The sequence below is a fragment of the Elgaria multicarinata genome, chromosome 8, assembly GCF_023053635.1.
Source record: "Elgaria multicarinata webbii isolate HBS135686 ecotype San Diego chromosome 8, rElgMul1.1.pri, whole genome shotgun sequence".
Lineage (NCBI taxonomy): Eukaryota > Metazoa > Chordata > Lepidosauria > Squamata > Anguidae > Elgaria > Elgaria multicarinata.
Window position 1 is genome coordinate 44,610,322 of NC_086178.1, and position 26,070 is coordinate 44,636,391.

The 26,070-nt window shown below is 41.2% G+C and overlaps 1 protein-coding gene across 1 annotated transcript in view; it reads right to left on the reverse strand.

Moving 5' to 3' along the window:
* Window positions 1-25,866, reverse strand: part of CLSTN2 (calsyntenin 2) — a 491,073-nt gene extending 465,207 nt beyond the window's left edge. The window contains exon 1 of the mRNA XM_063132243.1: window positions 25,467-25,866. Within this exon, the coding sequence (XP_062988313.1) occupies window positions 25,467-25,530 (64 nt within the window). The 5' untranslated portion in view covers window positions 25,531-25,866. The remainder of the gene's footprint in view (window positions 1-25,466) is intronic.
* Between the last annotated feature and the right edge of the window lie 204 nt (window positions 25,867-26,070).

A 26,070-nucleotide genomic window follows, 5' to 3' on the forward strand; every position in this document is an offset into this window, starting at 1 on the left:
TACTTTAAAAGCCAACTCTTCCAAGGAAGCGTACAACAAAACTTAAAACCACAAAACATAATAATACTGTTAGAGCATAAAAATAATAAAATCAAAACTAACAATTAAAATCAGATAGCACCACACACATAATGGACCCAAAAGAATCTTAACTCAATTATAGACTAAGGTTAACAGGTAAGACTTTAGGACTTGCTTGAAAGCCTCTAATGACGGAGCCCAGTTGAACACAAGTTAGAACAGAGTTCCACAAGTGGGAGGCCACTACTGAAAAACAAAATTAACATTAAAATTAGGCAGCACCATATACATAACAGTCCTCAAAGAATCCGATCTCAATTATAGACTAAGGTAAGACAGGTAAGACTTTAGGATTTGCTTGCAAGCCTCTAATGATGCCCCCCAGATGAACACCAGTTGGAAGTGGGAGATCACTACTGATCTCCCACTCCCATCAAATGGAAGATCGCTACTGAGAAGGCCTATCACCAGCCTAAATGCTCTTATAGCCGGGCCTCCAATAGAGACCTGAAAGTGTGGGTAGACTGGTATAGTTGAAGGCAGAGTTTCAGCTTACTAGAATCTGATGCAAAGTATTGACCATTTTTCTTTTCTGCTGGCTCAAAATGTTCAAGACCAGACTGCCTCCAGGTTGAGGGAACAGGAATGGGCCATAGGATGCCAACACCATCCTACTGTATATCATCCTTTCTTTCATGTAAATTCTTATCCTCCATAGATATAGATACCTGTTAGAAGTTCTCCCAGTAGGGAGGGAGCCATATATCCTTGAGCAGCTACTACATGGCTGGAAGAATATTTAAAACAACCTTTCCACATGGGACATCCCCATACAATTGCCCCCCCCCCATATGGTTTGGCCAATTAAATATTCTCACACATGAATGGGGCAGCACATAAAAGGCACATACTGTAAATAGTCTTTGATGACTGTTGTCAATGCAGGTTAAAATGAAACCTATAATGTGTAAATTCAAATTTGGCTAAAATTGGGATTCTCAAACTAAGTTTATAGTTCTAATTGGAGCAGATCTACACCAATCATTATATTTCACTTTGAAAATAGTTTGAAAACTGTATATGGAATGTATCCTGGGGTCCAGCATTTGTCACTACTGTTATAAACCATTTTAAAACAGTAGTGTAGATCCTGCCTTGGTTTCATTTTCACCAGAGTCAGTAACAGTCATGCAGCACTTGCAACAGGTAAAGGAATTCATGCAAGATGGATAGGGATGGCTCGAGGATGCTACTTGTATTGCTCCAGCTCTTGCTAATCCATCAACCATGTTTTAAGTATTAAGCCTTAAGTGGTTCATAGAGCTTCTGCCACAAATTTTAAAACAGTGATTTCCTGCTGAATCACTATGAATATACAGCCTGCATTTGGAAAACACAATAGTCAATGGTGGGTTAATAGTCAACTCCACGGTTGATTTTTGAAGGGGTATTCCCCACATGACATGCTTATAATCAACCATGGTGTGGATTAAGGCCAACGTTGAGTTGACTATTAATTAACAATGGCCTAATCTACACCAAGCAGGATATTGTACTATGAAAGTGGTATTTAAAAGGCAGGAACCACACCAAGCAGGATATAGTGGTATGAAAGTGGTATATGGTATATGTCAATGGGCCCCAACAGTTGTCAGTGCCCTTCAATACCGCTATAAAGCAGTAGTGTGGCTCCTGCCTCTTATATACCGCTGTCATACTGCTTTCATAGTGCAATATCCTGCTTGGTGTAGATGAGCCCGGTGAGTTTGATTGAAATATCCCCCATCCTCTCTCCCTCCCTCAGTCCTCCCGCTGGTATCCCATCAGCCATTGTGAGTTCTGCTGGCTGGACTAGAGCGGCAGCCGCTGCTATACTCTCTTTTGCCAGGGGACTCTGTAGTTGCCAAAAATAACCAACTGTGTGTGACGAAATAGTCAACTGTGCCCGACACACAACACAATAACCAACAATTGTTCAAATAATCAACTCTGCATAGTATTGATTATTTTAGCTTAATAACCAACCATAGGGTGAAAAAATCCTGACAGGCGACACAATAACCAACCATGGCCTATTTGATCCACCATTAACTATTTAACTCACCATTGGTTATTGTGATGTCCGAATCCAGTCACAGTGTTTTCTTTTTTAAATCTCTGAAACTGCTTTAGTATCAGGCCATCTGGGCTGTGTTAAATAAATGTATAATAGATAGGAATCTAATGGATGCCTGAAGAATCATGACCGACTTGAAATAATCACAGAGCATAAATCATAGCCATTTACATTCATTTGGTGGAGATTGATAATGCATTTAATTTGAAACCAAAATTAATATTGCATTTTCCCTTCTACTACATCAATTCCATCTGAAAATATGTCTAGCATTTACAAATTGCATTTATTTTCCTGATGCATTGATTAAAAACCTTTCTGACAATTTTGAAGTTACTTAATTCTGCCAGATGCAACATTATGTAGCTATATTATTTAGCTATTACTGGTTAATACAATTAATACATGTGTAACCCCTATCAGGAAAAACATATTCTTATTGCTGTGGATACTTAGTATTTCTGCTGCATAAACCTTTGGATGATGATATCATCCTGGAATTTGTAGGATAAACATGACTGAGTTATGTCTAAAGGGAGTGATTAATCACATCTTTGTATTTGACAAATTGCATGGCAAGTTGCTTCAAAGCATCCTTTCTAAAACATAATCTTTGGTGTCCTTTTGAAGATAAAATGTAACATTAGTAAAGAAGGTAGTTGAACAGGGTGGGCAACCTTTAAAATGTGTCCTTCCATTAATTTATTCTTTATGGAGAGAGAAAAAGAAACACAGAGTTCTGTGACAGAAGCCAAAATCTGCCTATATACTTTGACTAAATATATATTTTTAAAGCTTTTCGAAATCAACTGGTAAACTTAGATTTGTGGCCATATTATGGCTGGATACTGCCACAGAAAGATGCAAAGAGTGTCTCGCTTTTCATTCCTGTTCCAGACTATCCAATTAGGGATAGCCACCATATTTAAGGAATTGTTCTGAAACCCTAAAGAAAACTATGATACCTGGCAACAGTTGCCTATCTAATTCTAGGCAGGTTGCTCATTAAAATGAAGCTAGCCAAACTTAAAGTCAATTTCAGCTGTTTAGAGGGAAATAGGCAACGAAAGAAATGCCACTGTACAATCGTAGTTCGTCTGCAGTAAGAACATAAGAAGAGCCATGCTGGATCAGACCAAGGGTCCATCTAGTCCAGCACTCTGTTCACACAGTGGCCAACCAGCCATCGGCCAGGGATGAACGAGCAGGACAAGTTGCAACAGCACCTTCCCACCCATGTTCCCCAGCAACTAGGCTTACTTCTTACTGTAAATATCTGTAACTCCAGGATCCTAGAACCAGGGATGAATTCTAGGGATATCTTCATATTCCAATTAGTTTCTGTTTCATATTATTTGGAATATAAACTGTGCTTCTAAAGGAACCTTGCAGTGAGCATAGCACAAAAGCATACTCCTTCATAGTCACTTCTCAACAGCACCTCCATCACAAGCACCTTCTAGGACATCCACAAATTTCACAAGAAACCTGTAAAGTAGCACACAGAGCAGCTGTTTCAAGAAAAGGAAGCAGGGCGAGAGAAAAATCAGAAGCCCCATTTGCACATGCAATTCATATAGCCACAAATCCTTGCCTGCATTAAATAACAGGTGCATTAAGTAACTCTAGAGACTGGAAAGGTTGCAGATTCACAAGGCCCCAACACCTCCAAAATAGTGTATTACACAATAACTACCATTCCAAGGACTAACCAAGAAGAAGGTAGACCAGGCTTAAGACAGCCTGCTAGTAGTGCATTGCCTAAGCTTCCCTCACACAGAAGAGCAGCCTTTCTGGTTCAGACCAAAGACCCGTTAAGTCGATTCATGTCTTGGTGCTATTCCCCAGTGACTAGCATTCAGAAGGATGCTGTTCCTGATTCTGGAAGCAGTATAGCTAACATAACTAGTAGCCACCAATAATCTTATTCGCCATGGATTTTTCTAATCTCTTTTCATAGTCTGTCTCCCCAACTTGTGGCAGCTGGTTCCTAGTTTAACTATGAGCCATGTCAGCCCCAGACCAACATCTCTTGCCACCCGAGGAGGGAGAAAACACACTCCTACATCACAGCCACCACCACCCACCCACCCTGTTCCTCTGTTTGCCATTAGCTTTGCTCTTCTGACTGTGGGGCTCTTGCAAGAGCTTGGGTGCATCTCGCAAGACCTGAACAACTGTTTCTTCTGGCTGTACAAACTCTCCATAGAGCCAATGTGGTGGCATAGGTAAACACACACAATGAATCAAACAGAGAGGGTAGGCTGCTCTGGAGAATCTCACCAGCCACTCTCAATGTGGCAAATGCAGAGAACTTGCTGGAGCCAATGTCCCCTCCTGGCTGGGGAGAGTAGGGTCTTTCGCCACTCCACCTGAAGTGGGTGTCCCATCCTGCTTCATGATAGGGACAGCCCTGAGCTGTGTAAAAAAGCACTTCCTTTTTTTCTGTCCCACCATTCAGCTGTACTGGATGACACTAGTATTAAGAGAGAGGAAAACTTGTTAATATGCACTTTCTCCACAACATGCATTTTATACACTTCTATCATAATGTGCCCCTTTAACCACCTTTTTTCTAAGTGTTATAAGCCAAATGTTGTAACCTTTCCTGGTAACAGACTTGCTCCAGTTGTACCTGATTATTTTGGTTTCTTTTTTCTGCACATTTTCCAACTTTGTAACTGCAGCTAATTTTTTGTTTCATTATTTTCATTTGGATTAATTATTTTATTGTTTTTTGAATGAAATAGCAACTTGTTACCTTACAAACAAATGGTAACAATGTAGCTGACATTCTAATCATCTAAAATTACTGTTTCACTTCTGATGTATACAAGAACAAACATACCTTTTCTGTTTTTACCACTACTGTCATTGGAATTTGATAACCGAGGTACAAGTTATATGTATGTGTGTATAAATATCACGTTTTTAAATCTTTGCAGACTGTTCAAAGAATAAGGTGTATCTACTTTATGAAAACTGACTTTAGCCATTTTCTCTTGCCTCCTACTATTATTCTATACCTTCAAAAAGGGTCCAGTAAGATCTCTAAACCTTGTAAGCTTCCAGTTGCCTTTTCACCTGGAATGAGTAGCAACTTGAGGACAAAATCTAAACTCCTCTGGATGCTCTACATGTACCCTCTGCATAACCATTAAGTATATCCCCTCTGGCATTAAACAATAGCCCTTTAACATTAGAGAGAAGCACAACCAGAGACACATTTTTACCTTAATATTGCAGCTCACTACTTACAACAGAGACAGCAATTGGCTAGCTTCATCTCCTTTCTTCCCAGTGTCAAAACATTGGGCCTTTAATACAGGGTGCATGGGTAAGATAAAAGGACAGTTGTGCTAAATAAAGAGGCTGGCCATGGAGAATGCACACACAGCTCACTCTGTTCCTTCTACAATTAAAGCATTAAATCTTTTAGGAAGGGGGAGCTTGCAATGAGATCAGCTGAAGTAAAGTAGCCAGGTGAGCAGAACAGGGATCGTACTTTGCCCTGAGTAATTAGTTACATGGCATCTCTGTAAACTTAATTCTTAGAAAGCCAACTATCAACTGAAATTATTTCTTCTAACTTTTGAGAAAAAGCTACCAGTGTTCCAAGGCCGGCATTTAACATTAGCAATCCTGCTATGATTAACATGATCTATCAGCACCCGCATTTTTAAAAAAAGTACTCATAAGTAAACCTTTGTTGATTAAGCAATCAGTTAATATTGAATGCCACTAAAGTCTCATTATCTCACCAAGTTGTCAAGACTGGATCAATTCCCATCCATCAACCTGAAAGACTACACTAAGCTTCACATCTAAATGCGTGCAACTGATACGGTAATTAAGGAGCAGCCTTAATGATCCAGTCAGGCAGAGTAATGCTGCAAGCAAATCTAAGCTCAGGTACAGGGTCTTTTCTAGCTTTAGGTAAGTTCCAGTAACGTACATAAATAACAAATATGGGATGTAATAATAGTATTCTCCGTCGCAGAGCCATGCCATTCTTCCAAATACCGTCATTAGAAAAATAATATCATAATGACAGAAAATGTGACACAACTCCTTATTAGAGAAGAATGCTGGTTAAAGGCACTACATTTAACAGAGTTGACAAGTTGAATCAGTTAGCTTATGCAACTATTAACACTGCCTTAGAAAGTTCTTGATTTGAATCGGCTGGTTTTATTGCAGTTCAATCATATATCAGCTTTCCTCTGAGTGGGCCTGGGGCAAGGTGCCATCATGAGGGGACCCAGGTGCATCATCTCAACCTAGTGGACTTTCACCCAGCTTTCCAGATTGTGGGAAGGGTGCCTTTAAGAACAACAACACTTCTGCTAATGCAGTGGCACTATGGGGCAAAATGGCCCAGAGATCACTACAAGCAGTGTCACAGTTTTGCCATAGCACTAAACCATTTTTTAACTTGAAAAGATGCCTCTGTTGGGCTGATTCTTGAAGTCAGTTCTCAATCCTAAAAGATTAAAAGAAATCTGCCACCCCACCCCTCAAAAGCGCAGGAGGTGCCTGTGCATGATGGCAGTCAGTTAATGGGCTGCAAAGTCAGGGAGGACTTTCAGCTCTGCACTACGTTATTTTCTCTTTATTTATAGCCCACTTTTTAAAAATCCATAGCAATGAACTACACCCACACTAAAAACTAGTCAAATAATATTTAAAATCTATCTAAAATATTTATAATAAATCTCTAGTCAGCAATGAATTAAGGACTAAAAGCTTTCCAAGAGAAACATCAGAATGACAAACAACAGAGGTTTCTTTCCTGTACTCAACAGCTCCCTCTACAAAACAGTGTTGACCAGCACTACAAAGCTGTTACTCTCATCTTAACTTCCTGGAGAGTTCTCCTCTGAGAACTTCACAAGCCAATGCATGATTTCTTCCTGTTAGGCTTTTCGTTTTTGCAACACCAACGTGGTTACAACTGAACACAAAGTTCATAAAATACTTTGCCAAATGACCAACTAAGATTGCAAGAGTATATGTCCATTCAACAACTTCTCCCTCCCCTTATCATTGCAGGCATTTTACACAGATACTAAAACAAATTATTTCTGCTTTCTGATATAGACAACTAGAAACCAATGAAGCTCATACCGGGGATGAATAACAAATATTGACAACTAATATTTTCCCACATTTGCTACCTTTTACAGGCTTCTACATGAATTATCTTTTTCAGTTGCACATCTAATGGAATAAGCACATACATCTGACAAACTTCACAATTGGGTGAGGCTCCTGACTTAGTGGATGACAGACCAGAGTTTGTTGTAGGGCTGTGCTCTGCTCCGATTCGGATAGTGGATCCAGAGTGGACCGACCCAATCCACCAAAGGCAGATCCGGATCGGGTCGAGGGAGCTGTGGATCGAGGCGAAGCGGTTCACCTCCATCCGGAGCCCCAAACACAGGTAAGGGGCAGACGGGGGCTCACCTGGCGACAGCACTGCTGCCGCAGTCCATGTGGCAAGGGCAGCGGAGCCAGGTAAAGGGGCAGGGGGGCTTACCTGTGTCCATCACGGTCCGGTGCAGGTTTCAACTGAGGCCTGGGCCTTAGTTGAAGGCTGCGCCAGACCGCAATGGAGGCAGGTAAGTAGTGGGGGAAGGGGACTTACCTGGCTCTGCCGTTGCCGCAGTCCGTGTGGCACCAGCGGCGGAGGCAGGTAAGGGGGCAGGGGGGCTTACCTGCCTCTGTTGCAGTCTAGTGCCAGCTTCAACTGAGGGCCAGGCCTCAAGCCGGAAGAGCAGGCTGCAGCCTGCTCTTCCGGTTTGAGCCCTGCCCCTCAGATGAAGCCTGCGCTGGACTGCGACTGAGGCAGTTAAGTGGGGGGGAGGGGGCTTACCTGGCTCTGTCGCCGCTGCAGTCCGTGCAGCGACGGTGGCGGAGCCAGGTATGGGGACAGGGGGGCTTATTCGGCCCCCATTTTGCCCCCCGCTTCACCACTTACCTGCCTCTACCATTCGCCACTGAGGCAGGTAAGTAGGAAAGGGGGGGGGTCAAAATGTCAGTCCGCCCCTCCGGATCTTGCTCCACGGAGCATAGCGGGTCAGACTGGCCCGAAGCAGATTGGCCTGATCTGAAAGTTGTGGATTGGGCCATGAAGCAGCTCGGGGGGTGGGGTCCGTGCACAGCCCTAGTTTCTGCTGTGGCACCCCAGTTGTGGAATGAGCTCCCCAGAGAGGTCCGCCTGGCGCCTCCACTGTGCTCCTTTCAATGCTCCTTTCACTGCCAGCTTATTCTCTCAGTATTTTAACACTTAATTTTAACTTAAATTTAAATTTTACTGTTCTAACTCTGTATTTTAATCTTATATCAATTTTGCTGCATGGTTTTAATCTGGTTGTGCTTTTTATACTGTATTTTGTATTTGTGCTTTTAACCTGTTGGTTGTTTTATTATGGTTTTAATTTTTGTGAACCGCCCAGTGAGCTTCGGCTATTGGGCGGTATAAAAAATGTAATAAATAAATAAATAAATAAATAGTTTGTTGCTATATGAAGTGTGAACAGTCTCAACCCCTGAAAACCCCCACACAGGGCTCCATTATATGAAAATTATACTAATTCAACAGCTATATTCCCCAAACACAAGAAATACAGGATATTTTGTAGCTTCAATAAAACACATATGCAGCACAAACCCTCCTATTCAATGTAGACAAAGCTGAGCTAACTGCCCCATGGTCTGGTTCGGTATAAGGCAACTTCCTATGTCCATCACACAAGACATGTCATCAACTCATTCAATGAAAACCCATATGATGCAAACCCACTTCAACAAACCATGCATGAGTATTTTTAAGTAACTACCCAGAGCTTCTCCTCAGGGAGAAGAAATTGTTAAGAGGCTACCTTTCAGAAGATGAATCACAGTTTTACATCATTTAGGAAACTGATGTGGCAGCACTACTTCCATCTTAAGAGATGAAGAGCTAAACGTTATAAAACAATTTAGACCTGTTGAAAAAATCAGACAATGAAGCTGAGAGACAAGCAGTTGCTCTTTGTGTAGTAATGTAGATGGTTTGTTTTGCTTGGCTGCTATTGTTTCTGTCAAGTTCATTTGATAAAGATATACATAGGTTTCTGTTGCAGAAGCAGCACAATAAACCAGATTATTTGGCAATTTACACCAAGGCCTTAGCTAGACCGGGCTTTATCACGGGGCAAACCCCGGAATCATCCCTGTGCGTCCAGATAATGCACAAGGGATCCTGGGATCAGGGAGGGATGATCCCTCCCTTGCCCCAGGATAGAGCCCTCCCCTTTGGGCCTGCTTTTCCTGCGGTCCCGGGCTGAGCCCGAGACCGCAGAACGTGTGGCCTGTTGCTGCGGTATGGCCCGGCTCTGTGCAATTCCTCGCACGGGGCGCAGCACTCCTCAGGAGCACTGTGCGCGCTGTGCCCATCGGGGGTAGGGTGGGGGGAGCGGGAAAAGTAATTAAATTTTTTAAAACTTACCTTTAGCGCACGAGCGTACGTGTGCTCCGTCCTCTTTAAGAAAAAAAGTGGTGGACACAACACTGCCTGAGGTCGTCGCGCCTCACATGTAAACGGAGGAGGGGTCTTGCATTAAACAATGCGAGATCTTCCCTCCTCCGTCCTGGATTAAAAGGTAGGTCTAGCTAAGGCCCAAAACTCTACCACCTCATCCACCACCCCCAAAATACGAGAGTGTTAAATTATTGCATTCATTGTAACTTCTGCTGTATTTGATATATTTCATAATGTCAGGCTTACATATTATGGCTGTTAAACCAAAAATAAGCTTTTAATTTGGTGTATTAATATTACAGAAAGAACATGAAAGTAGAAAAATACAGCTATGATGAAACAGTGTAGTAAAGAAGAGTGAGTGAGGAACATAGGAGTCAGACCATTGTTTCATGTAGTCTGAAAAAAAGAACAGTGAGCCATTTCAGCACAACTCAAACAGAAAAAACATGTGACAAGCTATAGTCAACTTTTTTTTTCAAAAGAAAGGTTATTCTTTAGGGGAGAACAGAGCATGACCCTTTGGAGGAAGCTTGTATTGATGTGAATAATGGTAAAAGCCAAAATAGCATCTTGACTACAAGAATGAAGTAATACATACTTCACACAGAGGATCAAATGTCATAGGAAGTTACTTTCCTTTTTAATATTTGTAGCTTGTATCCCAGAGAGAATATTCTCCTGCCCTGTTCCCTCTAAAAATGCATACCATTTAGACTGTAAACTTACCCCTGAATCTTGTGCTTACTATAACCACAAAATTAACTATTCAGTATTAAAATTTTGCTGTGCCTCTGTGTTTCTATTATGCCAGAAGAGTCTAAATGGTGCTGCTTAGCCATGTGCAGTGCAATACAATATGTGGCCCTGTTGGAATATAACACTCACCCATAGTTCATGTTAAGCATGGTTTGTTGAATATACCAGAATCCAGTTCACAGACATTCAAACAAAACATAAGAGTATTTTAGCCTGATGATGGTTTGTCATCCTTCTACCTACCCAGTTTCCACAAAGAAGCCCTTTATGTTGACTGAGGCCTGAGTTACCAGTTTTCACTACTGGCCTGCTATAGAAAAGGAACAGGAGATAGGAATGCTTTCCTCTTCAGAAGTTCTTGGCCAAGATGAAACAACTTAAAAGCATTCCTCCCTTCCCCCATTCGAAGATAGTGCCCACCACTATCTCTCTTTAACCCTTTCCTATCAAACACCACAATTTTATTGTTTATTTTATTTATTCAATGGATTTCATTTATTTATTTAAAATATTTCTTTTAATATTATGGTAGGTAGGAGCCCTGCTGAAGTGACATACAACAATAAAACAGAACAAAAACTGATGCAGTATTAAACCACCTTTTAAAAACCATCTTTCAGAATAGATAATCCTGCCGTAGTTCTTTCCACTGTGACTAATCTTTCAATAAAGATAACTTGCTGTTGTTGTTTGTTTAGTACTAAAACCTTACAAGTGAGCAAGCGGAAGAACACCTGTTAGCAAAAGCTTGGGTCATTAGGACAGAAGAAGGGTCTAGTAGATGGTTGAAATTGCAGAAACAGAAATAGTGGTAGAAGTGGTGTTTCAGTGAAGCTTTTAAGTCAAACCATGTAACATCATCTGCTGAATTGCTGGTATAGCTTGCTAAGACCAAAAGTGTTGTTGTTGTTTTTACATATATCTATTCTTAGATATAGGTAATAACATCTGTGGTTCTTTAGTTATAAAAAAAAATCCTTTGCAAATCTGAGCTGTATAGCAACAAGAAAGTGGGTAGAGAAAGAAAACTTTTGTCAGGAAGAGTGAAGAAATCAGAAAGAGTGAGGAAACAAGGAGTGAACTGTGAATGCATGAGCAGGAGTCTCTTAGATTCAAGCTATCTTGTTTCTGAGCCATTCTTCCCTCACCTCTCTTTATCCAGGCAGGCAGCAGGGATGGAGAGATGCAACAAAATAAAATTAAGCCAGGATACTGAGTTTGGATGTAATAGCAGACTATAGCTAGTGCAAGATGAGATTCGCAAAACAACTTCAAACGATGGTTTCAGAACCTGGTTAGTTGGCTAAAACAAAGTTAGCAAGTCTGGTTAGGTTTGGATAGACAAACAACCAGAGTTAAGCTGAAAAAAACCATGGTTTAGCATTGTGCCTATGTGTGAAAACTCACAAGCAGTATCTTCACAGAGACCAGAAATTACAATACAGTGGTGAACCACTTTTACAATTTGCTGGGTATTTTTTTAAATATATATATATATATATATATATATATATATATAATTGTTGAAGGTGCTAATTTCTATAGACAATGATGACATCATGAGAGGGACTAGTGTCAAAAAACAGAAAGTTGTACAAAGGAAAGCTGATAGTCAAAGTTAGGGTGAACAATTATAACAAGCAGTTATAATCACAAGCTGCTATTAAGAATATTCTGCTTGAGGAGTTTGTTCCTTAAACTCCCCTTTTCTCCACGTCATTACCCCTATAGATGGTGTGTCTCCGATTAAGCATTTGTGAAAACAGGATTTTTATACCGGTAGCCTGTTTAAAGGTTTCAAAAACACTGAAGAGACAATTTTGTGTCTTAACACAAAAGGTTTAAAAATGCTTAAGATACCATTTTGCATCTTCACACTGTGGATTCTTATTGTAACTATATTACATTGTATTGTTTTTTTGGTTATAATACTCTAGAGACTTATTCGTATCTCAGCACTGTAGATTATTATTATTATTATTATTATTATTATTATTGTACATTTATTTATAATTTTCATGTTATCTGGTAATATTGCTTTTGTTACAAAATTGTTGAATTTTTGTTCTTGTTATAAAACCTTCTGCTGTTTATAATTGTTCTCCCAATATTTTCATAATACAGTAGTTGTGTGCCTTGTGCACTAATTCAGTTGGAACTTGTTTGTATCAACTACTACCTTCTCTATTTATGCTTGTTTTCCCACCAGGCAACACATATTTCAATGGTGGTGTAAAAACTCCACTGCAGAGTTCTAAAACCACTGTTGAGAAACGTGTTGTCTGAACTGAGCCTGTGTCTGCAAATAAGCCATTATAGTAAATCAAAGATGCATACAAAAAAAGTGTACTCACCAGAATGCTCACCATCCAAACAACTTCAGTTGCAGATTCTGTGATGGGCCTCTTACATACTCTATTCTAGGGGTGTGCATGGACCCCCCGCTCTGCCCCACAGGCCGATCCGAAAATTTCAGATCGGCCCGCTCCGCTCCGCGCCGCTCCGCCCATACTCCACTCATCTTTGCTGCGGAGCTCCGGCTCCAAATCAGAGCTCCGCAGTGGAGGGGAGTGGTGCCAGGTAAGGCTGGGAGAGGAGGGTGAGGGGGGGTTACCGGGCCCTGCCGCCGCCACCGCCGCCTGCGCGGCGGCGGCGGCAGAGCCCAGTAAGGGACCAAGGGGGAGGGGGGCCTTACCTGCCTCCGTCCGTGGTCCGTCAGCTTCTTCAATTGAGCCCGCAGTTCAACCAGGAAGTCTGGGCCGCAAGTGCGGCCCAGACTTCCTGGTTGAACCGCGGGCTCAATTGAAGAAGCCGAGGAACCGCGGACAGAGGCATGTAAGGGAGAGGAGGGCGGGGGGTTACCGGGCCCTGCCTCCATCGCCGCATGGGCGACAGCGGCAGGGCCCGGTAAACCCCACCTACCTTTCTGGCGGAGCTCCGGATCAAGGTGAAGGATCCGCCTTCACCTCGATCCTCTTTGCCACGCTCCGCCGGCCCCCCAATCCTTTTCGCCTCCGCCTTAAGGGGAGGCGAAGCACCCCGCTCCGCTTCTAATTCGCCGGTCCGATTAGAAGCAGAGCACATCCCTACTCTATTCCTTCTAATGACCTTTGGAATGATTATATCTGTTGAGATATATGAATGATAGCTCTCTTGTCCTACTCATCCAATGCTCACTCATTGTTTCTGCACTTCACTGGATTCCAGCAGCTGCAGTATACATTGTTTTCAATATTGAACTTTAATATAAGTAACAAACAAACATTTAAGCAGAATTTTAACATCTAAACCTACTCCCTTGTTTATTTATTTCATTTCTAAACCTCTCTGGACAGTTTCCTTAAATAATGGGATAACTGTTATCTACTAGCTGCTCCTAGAATTTAGTCTATTCTGGGAATTTCAGAATATGCAAATGTAGAGCCATCTCTCTACCTACTAAATGCAACTTCCTAGTCTACTTTAGCACCATCCCACAGAAATACATAAAATCAATATAATTCTGTTCTTCTTTACTCCTAAGTTCATGGCTATTTCTAATGGTAGCTCTCCTGAACTGTTCATTGCACGCAACAGCCCAAGTTCATTGATGGATAGCTGTCCATATTTAGAAATCCTGAGCAATCAACAAATCAACACATTTGCACCAATGTGTTAAAAGTATCTGGGATGCTCATTTGTATCTTTAAACACAACAGAAGACCAAGTTTTCCTCTACAGCCTTCTAGGATATCATCTGTTATCCATGACTTCTCAGATACATTATTTAATTGATTTGAAACTTAGCACCCTGGAGTGAATGTCATCAAATCCTGCTGATTTGAATTCACTCAAATAGGTTTCCCATTTTCTGGTCTACAGTCCTCGTCGTGAAAATTGTATTAACCATCTGGTCTCAATTTAACCTTTTGAAATGGCAAAATGAAATGAACACAGCATTAAATTTATCTACTGTAAGCAAGGTCATGTTCATGCCATATTTAAACTTCCATTTTTTTGAGCAAGTAAAACCTATTAAAGGATCCATGACTGATTTATGTAATGCTAGCATGAATACATAATTTGCATGTTCTAGTATGGCATCCAATTTATAGTTTTTCCAGTTAAACAGCCTGTATCTTCCTTTGCATTTATTATTATTACAGAAACATAACACCAGTACCTCCCTTATATGTACATGGAACTCAATAGAGTCTTCTTCTGGCCCTGCCTAGTCAGCTGTCCACTGGCCATTCCTTTCCACACAAATCTCTAACGTACTTCTCATGTATTCATCTAGGTATTTCTCTGTTGCCAGTGCCCTTGTTTGCAGCAGGATTGGTTTGTGGTCTAGAAGGCAGTAGAGGAGACACAACAGAGATATTATCAAGACAGCCAGTGTGGTGTAGTGGTTAAGAGTATTGGAGTGGGACTTGGGAAATCTGGGTTCTAGACCCACTTAGCTATGAAGCTCACTGGGTGACTTTGGGCCAGTCACTGATTCTCAGCCTGACCTGCTTCACAAGAGAAGCCTCCTTGGATTCCTTACAAGACAAATAAAGGCAGAAAAGAAAGGTCATAATAAATAAAAGAGGCAGGCAGGGAGGATTCTATTGAGCCCATAATCTGGCTGATCTGCCCATAATCTGGCTGGCAGTATCTACATACCTGTACTGTAAATTTCTGAAGTAAAGTTCCAGAAATCTTGAGCATTCATACAGAGAATTGAGTTCCTTAAAATAATTTGAATGCAAATTGTTCAGATTATTCATAGAATGCAACCAGCTCCATATGTTTATTTGCTATCACAGCTGCTTTTTGGATGCAATTTTTGTAAAGCTGCCTATTGTGGAAACCTTGTACATTGGTTTGGCTGACAGAGCTAACCCAGTATAATAATTAAGACTGAGAATCCAAATATTGTTTCCTTTATAAAAAGTCACAAGAATTTCAAATTGTAGAACATTTCAAAAGAAAGAAAGAAAAAGAATTGCTATTACTGCATAAAATAACTAAATGTTCTGCAGATATAATGCAAATGCAAACATTCATTCTCCCCACAAAATTGCATGTCCAAGAGATCTTATATTTACCAACGATAGTTTGTGAGAATCAGCTCAGAAATTAAAAGCATTTGTAAGCCTCTAGCTAAGCCAATATTGGATTCAAAATAAGATCATGCCTAGCCTACCATGACCAGCATGGACATCCACCCATCCACCCCCACCCCAAGGACTGTAAATAATTTTCAGGGTAAAGGTCACTTTTCTAAAAGCAGTATAGCTACTGAGCAACTGCTTTCTAATCATTGTTTATATATATTATATATAAAAACAGCCACACACCTGTTCTGTTTAAACTGGGAGAGAAAGGGACTAATTTAAAACACACTATAAAAGGATGCAGAAAGGGGATATAAAACACACACGTTTCACATAGCTTCATTTTAGTTCATCAAAATAACTTCTCTGCATGATTTTTGGTGTGGGGTATGTTGGATGTCAATATAGTTAAGGAGAGGAAATCAAGCATAGTATCGAATACTGCTTTCTAAACCAAAGCTTCTATATGGTCTTATCTTCACTAGTTTTTTATGGCCGTTTAGACAATACAAACCTCCATGAACTGCCCAATATATGTCAGAGTAGTTTAGAAAGCCTTTTACATTTTAGTTCACAATGAAAAAACTGGGTGACGTTAACAAAGACCTTTCAAATATACTTTTTTCTTGGATGAATAACATTGGTAGATAGGTTACTATTCAATTTCAGTTGCTAGGATATGTTAACTCTGTCGTCTTTAAAAGCCCCACTCTAAATAAGATTGCTATTCAGCTGCCTCATAAATATCACTGCCTACTATCCTATATTTAACTCTGGCAGTATTTTTGAAAAGCTTAGTAGAGGACAGTATATCAACCTTTTCTGCAAGCCATCTTAACTTTCTCTGCCTACCTATATTTTGAAGCCACCATTTCATTTAACTAAAGTATACTGAACAGCCCTTCTGACCCACCAAACTGCGTTACCAGGTCCCTCACCATGTTTTTACCATTGCTTTCAGTACATTTTATAATTAGAAAAGTAACCATTGGTGCATTTGCCAAAAACCTTTATGCATATTGTTTTTTCAACATGTACACATAAGATCTTCTAGTGTCAAACATGTTTATCAGTATATGTCTGGTGTGGATAAAGGTTTTTGCAAGCTGTTAATTGCCGACATGTGTATTATTATTATTATTTATTTATTTATTTATATAGCACCATCAATGTACATGGTGCTGTACAGAGTAAAACAGTAAATAGCAAGACCCTGCCGCATAGGCTTACATTCTAATAAAATCATAATAAAACAATAAGGAGGGGAAGAGAATGCAAACAGGCACAGGGTAGGGTAAACAGACACTGGGTAGGGTAAAACTAACAGTATAAAGTCAGAACAAAATCAGGTTTTAAAAGCTTTAGGAAAAAGAAATGATTCCAACACAACCTGCTTCTGACATGTTCCTTACAGAAAGAGTGGGCAACATTATTCAGCCTGAGGGCCACGTTCCCTTGGGGCTAGCCTTCCAGAGCTGCATGCCAGTAATGGCAAGGCCGAAGCAAGAAGTGGGCAGGTTCACCCCACACCCTGTCCCGTTCACAAACACACATTCATACCCATACCTACAGACAACTCACTCACACTCACACACATGCATACCTTGATTTACTTATATAAAGTTATATACTGTAAGGCAAGGCAGGATAAATATACTGATATATCTATTGCTGAATTCACATGTGTAGGATATTGTAAAAGCACTGTATTTTGGCACATTAGCCAATAGAAACACGCTATTAGAAAGTCAGTTGTATCCAAATCATATTTAAGCTAGTATACTTGCAATTACATTCAGTTTAACCCTACTAACTTCATTGAGCCAAGCCAGGAAGGACTATTTTTGTTATAATTTTTATTGCAATACTCAACTATTACAGCCAAGGATATCACAATTTCCACAAAGGCTCTGTGAGACAAATGTGTGTATGTATATAGAATAATCTCAGGCTGACTTCACAAAAGGTTGTGTGAATGACCCTGCAGTCTCGCAATATTACCAGATTTCTCCCATGTAGTGAATTGTATAAAATCCTAAGAAAAACAACAACCCTATGGATGATCAAACTAACACTGAAGGGCTTTTTTGTGTATGTCATTCATCCACTTTATGTGATTGTGAATGTGGGGAAACATGCAGAAGATGTTTTAACCAATGTAAATTGAAAGAAATGTTACATCAATACTACAAAAGATTTTGGAGTAAGCTGAGTATCTTCCATAAATTCACCATTTGTTTTTCAAGGAGATGATCCCTGTCTAAGAAAACAGATGTGCACGGTAACATTTCAGGTGTGATACAAGTACATTGATCAAGCAGCCAACACACAGCAGTCTGATCTTGCATTTGCAGTTACCACATGCTTTAAATGTTGCAGAGGAGACATGAGTTTACTTACATAGAGATTATCTCCATAAAGAAAAATGAAATGCAACTTAATGCTCCCCTGCGTAGTTGGCTTGTGACAGCAAGCCCACATAGATTCTCTTTTGCCACCTCACCTAGCCTTGGTTATACAAAATGTCATGATTTCCCCCAGCACCAGCCAGGTCAATTAATCTCTTTAATTTTTTGATGCATTTGCTGATTTTATTCAATTATGGTTAAGCTGACTTGAATATCCCTGACAGAAAGGTAGTGCAGAAGACAAATAATAATTTTCTGTGGAAAGATATTATCTGCAGACTTCCTCAGTAACAAAGTAGGTCCTCTTTCTCTGTCTAACTCTCTCAAAGCACTACTTCCCTACAATCTGTATACCAGTCTTCCCAAAACTGGTGCCCTACAGATGTTTGGACTTCAATCACAGCCAGCATGGCCACTGGTCAGGAATCCTGTGATGTCACCAGGTTGGGGAAAGCAACTATATATATTTCCCAGCAGTTATGAATTCAGCCATCATCTTTGCTGTATCTTATTAATTATTTGAGTTCTTAGACATTTGTTCTGGGTAGAGCTCGATAGCGAGAAGAAAGAAAACATGGAGTATGGACAAGGGAACTGCAGTTATGGCTGAGAATGGAGAATAATAATAATAATAATAATAATAATAATAATAATAATAATAATAATAGGGATTCAAGACATCCCTCCACAACCTGAGAACCAATACATGTAGACAAGATAAAATGGCAAAAACTATTAACTTATTTCACCTCAGCTGTGTTGGATGGGAGCAGGTTATTCTCACTGCTTCATCACAAGCACAAGCTGCAGTTGAGTTGAATCACAGCTAAGAGAATTGTGAGAGAGACTTCCCCTGTAAGCTAGCTTTATGTAGGATCAAAGAACCATCACTACCATAGTTAAGATTAAACATGCTCAACCCCAATATGGCCATTTGTTAGTATTCAAATTTCTCATTTTGAACCTTCCCACTTGTTCATATTACGATCTACACATACATACACACACACACACTTTTATCCACCTACTTAAAAGCTGTACATAAGGCACACTCAGCATCATCTTAGTGACAATTCTGAATAAAAGTAATTATGTTGTCATGCTGAGCCAAACTGATAGTGACTGTCACTTCAGAATGGCTGCATTCACATTTAACACCAAGTCATGGGTTATGTTAACAATAGTTTAGTCATGAATGGTCTTGCAGACAAGCAAACAAACCATGGTTTGCTTTCTGTATTTCTGGTTTCTCTCCCGCCCATTTTACCAGCCTTCAGAACAATTTTGTTTCAGGTTACTCTTGCTCAGTGCCTTTGTTTCATAGTGGCAGTAGGGGTGTGCACGGACCCCCCAATCCTCTTTGCGCCCGATCTGCAAATTGCAGATTGGGCCCGCTCCGCCCCGCCTCAATCAGTCTAGGGGCCACTCTGCTCCGCTGTGGAGCTCCGGCTCCGAATCGGAGCTCCGCAGTGGTAGGGAGTAGCACCAGGTAAGGCCCCCCTCCCTCCTCCCCCTCCCCGGTGTCCGTCCCGGCCCATCCCAGCTTCACTAGAGCCCGTGGCTCAACCAGGAACTGTAGGCCCCAATTGCGGCCTACACTTCCTGGTTCAGCCACGGGCTCTAGTGGAGGTGGCAACAGGCCGCGACAGACGCAGGTAAGACCCCCCTCCCCCTTGCCCCCTTACCTGGCTCTGCCGCTGTCGCCGCAGAGGACTCGGGCTCAGTTGAAGCAGCCGCGGGACCACGGACAGATGCAGGTAAGGGAGAGGAGGGAGGGGGGTTTACCTGGTCCTGCCACCATCGCCGCATGGGCATCAGCGACAGCGGCAGGGCCAAGTAAACCCCCCTTACTTTTTTTGCGGAGCTCCGGATCGAGGTGAAGGATCCGCCTTCACCTCAATCCGCTCCGCAATGCTCTGCGGCTCCCCCGATCCTCTTCGCCTCTGCCTTAAGGGGAGGCAAAGCCCCCCGATCCGCTCCTGCTTCTCCGGTCTGAGGAGAAGCGGAGCACATCCCTAGTGGACAGCAGCAGAAACAAGTCAAGAATACCCCACAGTTCTGGGTTCAGACTTCACAAAAAGCCATGGCCTAAACAAGCCATATTTCATAACCCAGAACCAAGTTTGGACACAGCAAGACAGATTTCAACAGTCCATACCATGGCTTAGCATTATGTGCAAATTAGTAGAACAGGGGAGAAAAGAAACACAAATAAACCATTTACAAGATGCAGCAACACTGATTCAATCAGAAGTTTGAGTGAATGAGTAGGGTGCCAAAACACTTAGAAGACTTGGTGTTAACCATACGTGAAGAGAGGTGGAGTTCTGCCATTTTAATGCCTGAATTGAGAATGCCCTCTCTTGGTTTGCCACATATTGAATCCCAGGGAAATGAAGCATTGTTAAGAGGGCATCCCCACTAGACTTTGATATCTGGGCAGGTACATTGCAATAGTCCAATCGAGGTGAGCAGTGCATGGATCACTACTATTATTTCTCTTCTTTACTCTCATGTTAATTCCTGCAGCTCTTTAATTGCCTCCTCCTTGAGAATCACTGAGAATAAAGAGGTGGTATCAGTCTACCCTAGAGTAAAATAGAGGAATCTCAGCCTGCTCTGGTTCACAGGACAGGCAAGAGGGTTCCATGACAATATTATAATATTTGTTTCACTGTTCACACTTATCCCATCTCTCATGTCACAGACGAGAAAAAATACAACAGAAGAAAGAAGCAAAGTCTAGGAGGCAACATTGCCAAGAAAAGGTGCTAGATACTTTTCAAGCAAAAGTATGGTGCTCAAGATGAAAACAAAGTTTTGATCAAAACATTAAAAAAAAACATAATTAATATCCAGGTTCCATTTTTGTAAAGAACGTATATTTGTTCATGGCAATGTTCAACAGGCTCTCAATCCAATCTTAACCATAAAACCTTTAGAGATTTATATGAAGCAGGATATAAATATTATAAATATCTTTTAAAAAAAGTCTTCTATGGTTATAAGGCAAGGGTGTTGCCTTCCAAGCCGTTAACATTGGGCACTTTGACACTAATTGAAGACTTATCGACCTACACTTTCCAATATCTATGATCTGGGATTTAAATAAATTCCAGGTAAACTGAGTAATTCTACAGCTGTTGCCAAACACATTCCTCCATGTAATGGAGATGTCACCGCCAATCATGAGTTCATTTCAAGTCAACCCTGGCAAGTTGCATCTCCAATAGTGAACTGATGATTTCACTCCAACTTTACAATATGCAATATATATTGTTTTTTGTGGGATCAGCAATGAAATGAAGTTGAGTGACGCTCTTGAGATATGAGGGTCTTCTGCTACCTACAGGGACTGCTAGTTGGAAGTCAGCTTCAGCAACCATTTAGATAATACGTTACACCAAGAAATATTTTCATTAGTGCAAGAAGAGATCAGTATTGAGAATGTCAGTGTCAATTCTGTATCAGCCTGATGAAGCTGCTCTGCTCAAGGTGCTACTGAAACAACTTGCATGAGGGAGATTATACACATCTCATTATAAACAAATAAAGTAAAACCTATCTGGGGGGTTGCAGCAATGACAGGTAGCTGATTTTCATCTAAGTGAGATTTCATTACAATAAAGGTAATACTTCCTTTAAAATTGTAGGCTGCATCCTTTAAAATTAGGCTGCATTAATATTTCACAGTTTAGCCAATTATTTGACCAGATAAAGAAATAAATTACATTTCTAATCTATTTGCTACTTAAAATATAAATATATATCCATTTTCTTAACAGAGATCTGATTATGAACATTAAGGGATTTCGCTATTCAGAGTAGTTATTTCAGATCAACCTCTACTGGGCTAGCTCCATTTATCTATTTTCTTAATATAATCCTCTTAAAGCAGGAGAGGATATCTTTGAAGCAAATAAGGAAAAATTGAGGTTACCATTCCAGAGACCTTGAATTATGCACTTTGAGAAAGAGGGCAAGAGCAATGACATAGTGTGAAGGATATGAAATAAGGATTTAGCAAATGTAAGTATTTTCTTCAATATCTGATAGAAAATATTGTAAGCTGCCTTAGGGACTGACACTTCGTATCAGATGTTCTCTAGTGCTCAGTAAGTCCCGCTAGGAGTTTTCTTTTTGCATAGCTTACAAAGCAGGGAACAGGATTCAACATGCAAGGTCACACATCTCTGGTACAAAAAAAGTTGCTGTAAAAAAAAAAAAACCTTGTATAAAAATAACCAATGAATGCAAGTCATGATGTGCAGCAACTCACTTTCCAGAATTCACAGTTCTTTATGAACATGAATGCCCTTTCTAAATTAGAAGATACTGGCAGTGGAAACTTGGACTGCTGAAATCATTTTTTTAAAAAAACTAATCACATTAGAAGCTGCATAAGTATAGCTGCTTCAACTGTTGTAATAACAATAATTACCAGTACTTGAAGACAGATTCCCTGGATTTGGTCACATTAAACACACATTCATTCATAATGTATTTGTTACTTTTAAAAGTAGAATATGAACTCATTTGCATTCATTGTTTACATGCTGTTGACAGTCACATCCAATATGTCCACTAATCTAAATCAAAGGCATATATAGAATACTCAAAATAAGGCTAGATTCTATGAACAGAGCATTCTGAATAAGCCCTGTTTCTCAGATATTTTGTTTATCACATCACCAAGATCTGATGTTATACTTTTAATGACAAATTTCTTAGTTTCATCCAATTTGACAGCTAGCAACATCTGTCATAACTTTAGACTGGTGATCTTTGGCAGAACATTACAGTTTCTCTAATGTCAATGAAGTGTCTTTCATATGGATTGATTGTGGGGTATGAAGAAAGATGATGTCCACAGACATCTTCTAGTTCATTGTCATGTAGATTAAGTTCCTTGTCCTTTTGCTTATATTGCTCCACAAAGTGTCAAGTACATTAGTGATGCCATATAAATATTTGTAGTATTAAAATATTTATAATATATTACCTATCTCAGAAAAATAGCAAGGAATATATTGGCTCCCTTGCAGCTTTTTGATTGAAACATTTATGGGGATATGTTTGTCTATACATAGAAAAAAGGAAAATAAAGGGCCTCATCAGACAGTTCTCTTTAGTAGCCAGTAGAGGTAGCCAAGATAGGAGTTGTTCAGTTGTCTTTGATACTCAACCATCTGCTCCACCAAAGTGAAATGACAGCTAAATCAAGAAGTGGATTGAATCACTACTTACTTTTGCTAGATACACAAAAACATACATTAGCTATGTAAAGAGACCAGACATCAACATTCAAGCTACAAAGCAACTAGCTTTAGATCCTAATCCCAGACACTTCATATGACTATTAGGCTGTAATCCTATGTACACCTACCTGGGAGTAAGTCCCACTTAATTCAGTGGGGCTTACTTCTGAGTAGACATGTGTAGGATTGCACTATAAAGCACACTTGTTTTTCACCTGTGTGTATGCTTTTTTTTTATCAAGCTATCCTCTTTTGAAGCGACATACCAAAATTGGAAATTCTTGGGCATTTTTAGTTATTTATGGAAACAAAACTAAAATCAACAAGGGGGGAAAGAATGCCATCCTTGGTGATTCCCCATATTTAAGTAAGACATCAAGAATGAAGGCTTAATACTTTGTTGACATCTATTTCTCATTTTCCTGTAATGTTTATACAAAGTATTTTCATATGAAACATTAAACATCATGTAAAATTGTTGAAGTCTAAGAATGCACTTTGCAGCCCTCCAGTGGTAAAACAGAATTTGGAACTCTTGACAGAACTCAGATACACCAGCCTTTAAGCTATAACTCTTTCCAAATGCCTATAGGGGTTGGGGAGAACCCTCACGTATGTTCCAGAAGGATATGCAATGGGAGTCATTTTAAAGAAGATAAACAGAAGGACCATTGCCAATAAATAGTGTGATACTTCCAGACATACTTGTCATCACTGTCAAATATATTACAATCAAATTGCATGACAATCACAGAAAGTTTGACAAACAGTAAACAGAGTGATGACCTTTATGCTCAAAACAGAGTTTGCCAAGCTTTCCACATGATTTACGCTTAGATGTACACAAGTACTGATAAATATAAACTTTTTGTCTCAAAACAAAAATATTTTTAAATGTAAGAACAGGGCATTTTCAAAGCAGCTGATAGTAAAGTTTTTGACACTTCTGCTTAGCACAGAACAGTTGTTGTTCACAGCAGAAATGCAAGAAGTCAGAGAAAGGGGAAACAATTAATTGTTAGCAGCTAAGGCAAACCACAGATGTTGAGATGAACTGCAATTGCTGTACAGCAAATTTGGTTGCATTAAAAGCGGAAATTACTGATGCATACAATCAAAATAAATCTATGAATAGCATGTTTCATCATAGTGGGAGCAGTGAAAGCCACTTGGGATTCATTTGAACAGTCTAATGCTACAGAGACTGTTATTCTTTTCCCTACCCAGTTTGAAAAGAATTGCTTTCTTTTGAAGCAACATGACATCAAAACTTGTATGAAATGCCCTAATGTACTTCAACTTGAACTAAGAAGGACCAACAATCTCAAAGTGGAATTGGAAGTCCACAGCTGAGTGGGCTCTCCCAGCTAAAATAAGGACGAACACCTTTATTCCTTGGGCAAAGTGCACAGTCACCATCTGAAGGTGTTTTAAACTTCGCTTATGCAAGAACGGAAGCAACAAGTAATAGCTTTACACACACAGCGCCATCTCTATGGATTCAAATAATCTTTTCAAATATGCCCTTTGGCCAGAGGTCCTGTAATATCACCCACTCAAATCAGATTCCTCCCTAGATTAATCTCTAAACGTCAAATAAACATTTCGCCCCTTGTGCAGCATCCTAATCGCTTCCTCCAATCTCCTCGGGGCGTGAATTTGCAGCCACTGGCTGCCCTTAGCTCAGCGCGGTAATCTATTTAAGCCACCGAGAGCCAGGGTCGGCGCATCAGTCTCGGAGGAGAGCCGTGTTCGAGACGCCGAACCTTCCCAGACATTAAATAACCACCCAATCATCGGAGCGCAACACGCATGCCTAATTCCTCCCTCCCCCCCCCCACTCCACGCCGCCCCTAACTCCGACTGCTTCCCCTCGCTCGTCCTCGCGACGCCTCAAACTTTCACAAGCTCCAAGGTAGAAGCCCACGGAGGGAGCCTCTTCCCCTTCCGCCCATCCTCGGACGCGACTACCTGCCCGCCGCCAGCTGCAGTTTTGAGGGGTACCTAGGAAACCTGCTCCGTCCCAGGTACCCCCAGACCGTGCCCTTAAAAAAGGCCACCCCAAACAAACAAAAAACCCCACTATGACCGTGTGGCGCCCGAGTCCTTCAAGCACACAACACGCCAGACAGACCGAACCGCCGCCGCCCCCGCGCCTTTGGACGCCCCTAGAGCGGCTCCAGCAGGTCTCGCGCCAAGCCAGCGAGGCAGCGCCCCTCGCACACCTGCGCAGCAGGCTCGCCTCGGAAAGAAAGAAAGAAAGAAAAGAAAGAGGAGGGGGGGGGAAACTTCGCCTACCTTTGGCGGCGAGGAGACTGCCGACCCCCAACAGGAGCAGCGCCCATTCCCGGCATTGCCTCATCCTTTCCGCACCCGGGCGGCAGAACGTGCTTTATTTGTCGGGGTTGACCACCGCCGCCGCCGGCACCACCACAGCCGTCTCCCTGCTCACAAGGCTGAGCTCCCTCAGACCGCCTGCTTCTCTGGGCTGTGGCCACAGCTAGGAGAGGGACGGCGACGCAAGGGAAGCGGCGGCGGCGGCGGCGCCGTCTGCTATTATTATTAGTAGTAGTGTTGCTGCTGCTCAGTCATTCACAGTCTTTACTGCCAGGACCAAAGCAGCTCTCCAGCTTTCACCGCGGGACTGCTGCAACGTCACTGGGAGGAGAGACATGAATATTCATGAGGAAGGAGGGGAGGGACGCGAAGATGCTCGCTTGGAAGGGGCATCCGCGGTCGGCTTGGTCCAGAACCGCCTGTGAACTACAGTTAAGTTACGCACGGGTTTGTCGGGGGGCGGTTTTTTGAGAAGCGTGCTTAACACTGGCACTTTTATTTTGAAGGAACAGCTCCTAAGCTCTGATGGGGAGCAACAGCAGGCGGGACTGCTTTTACCTCTCCT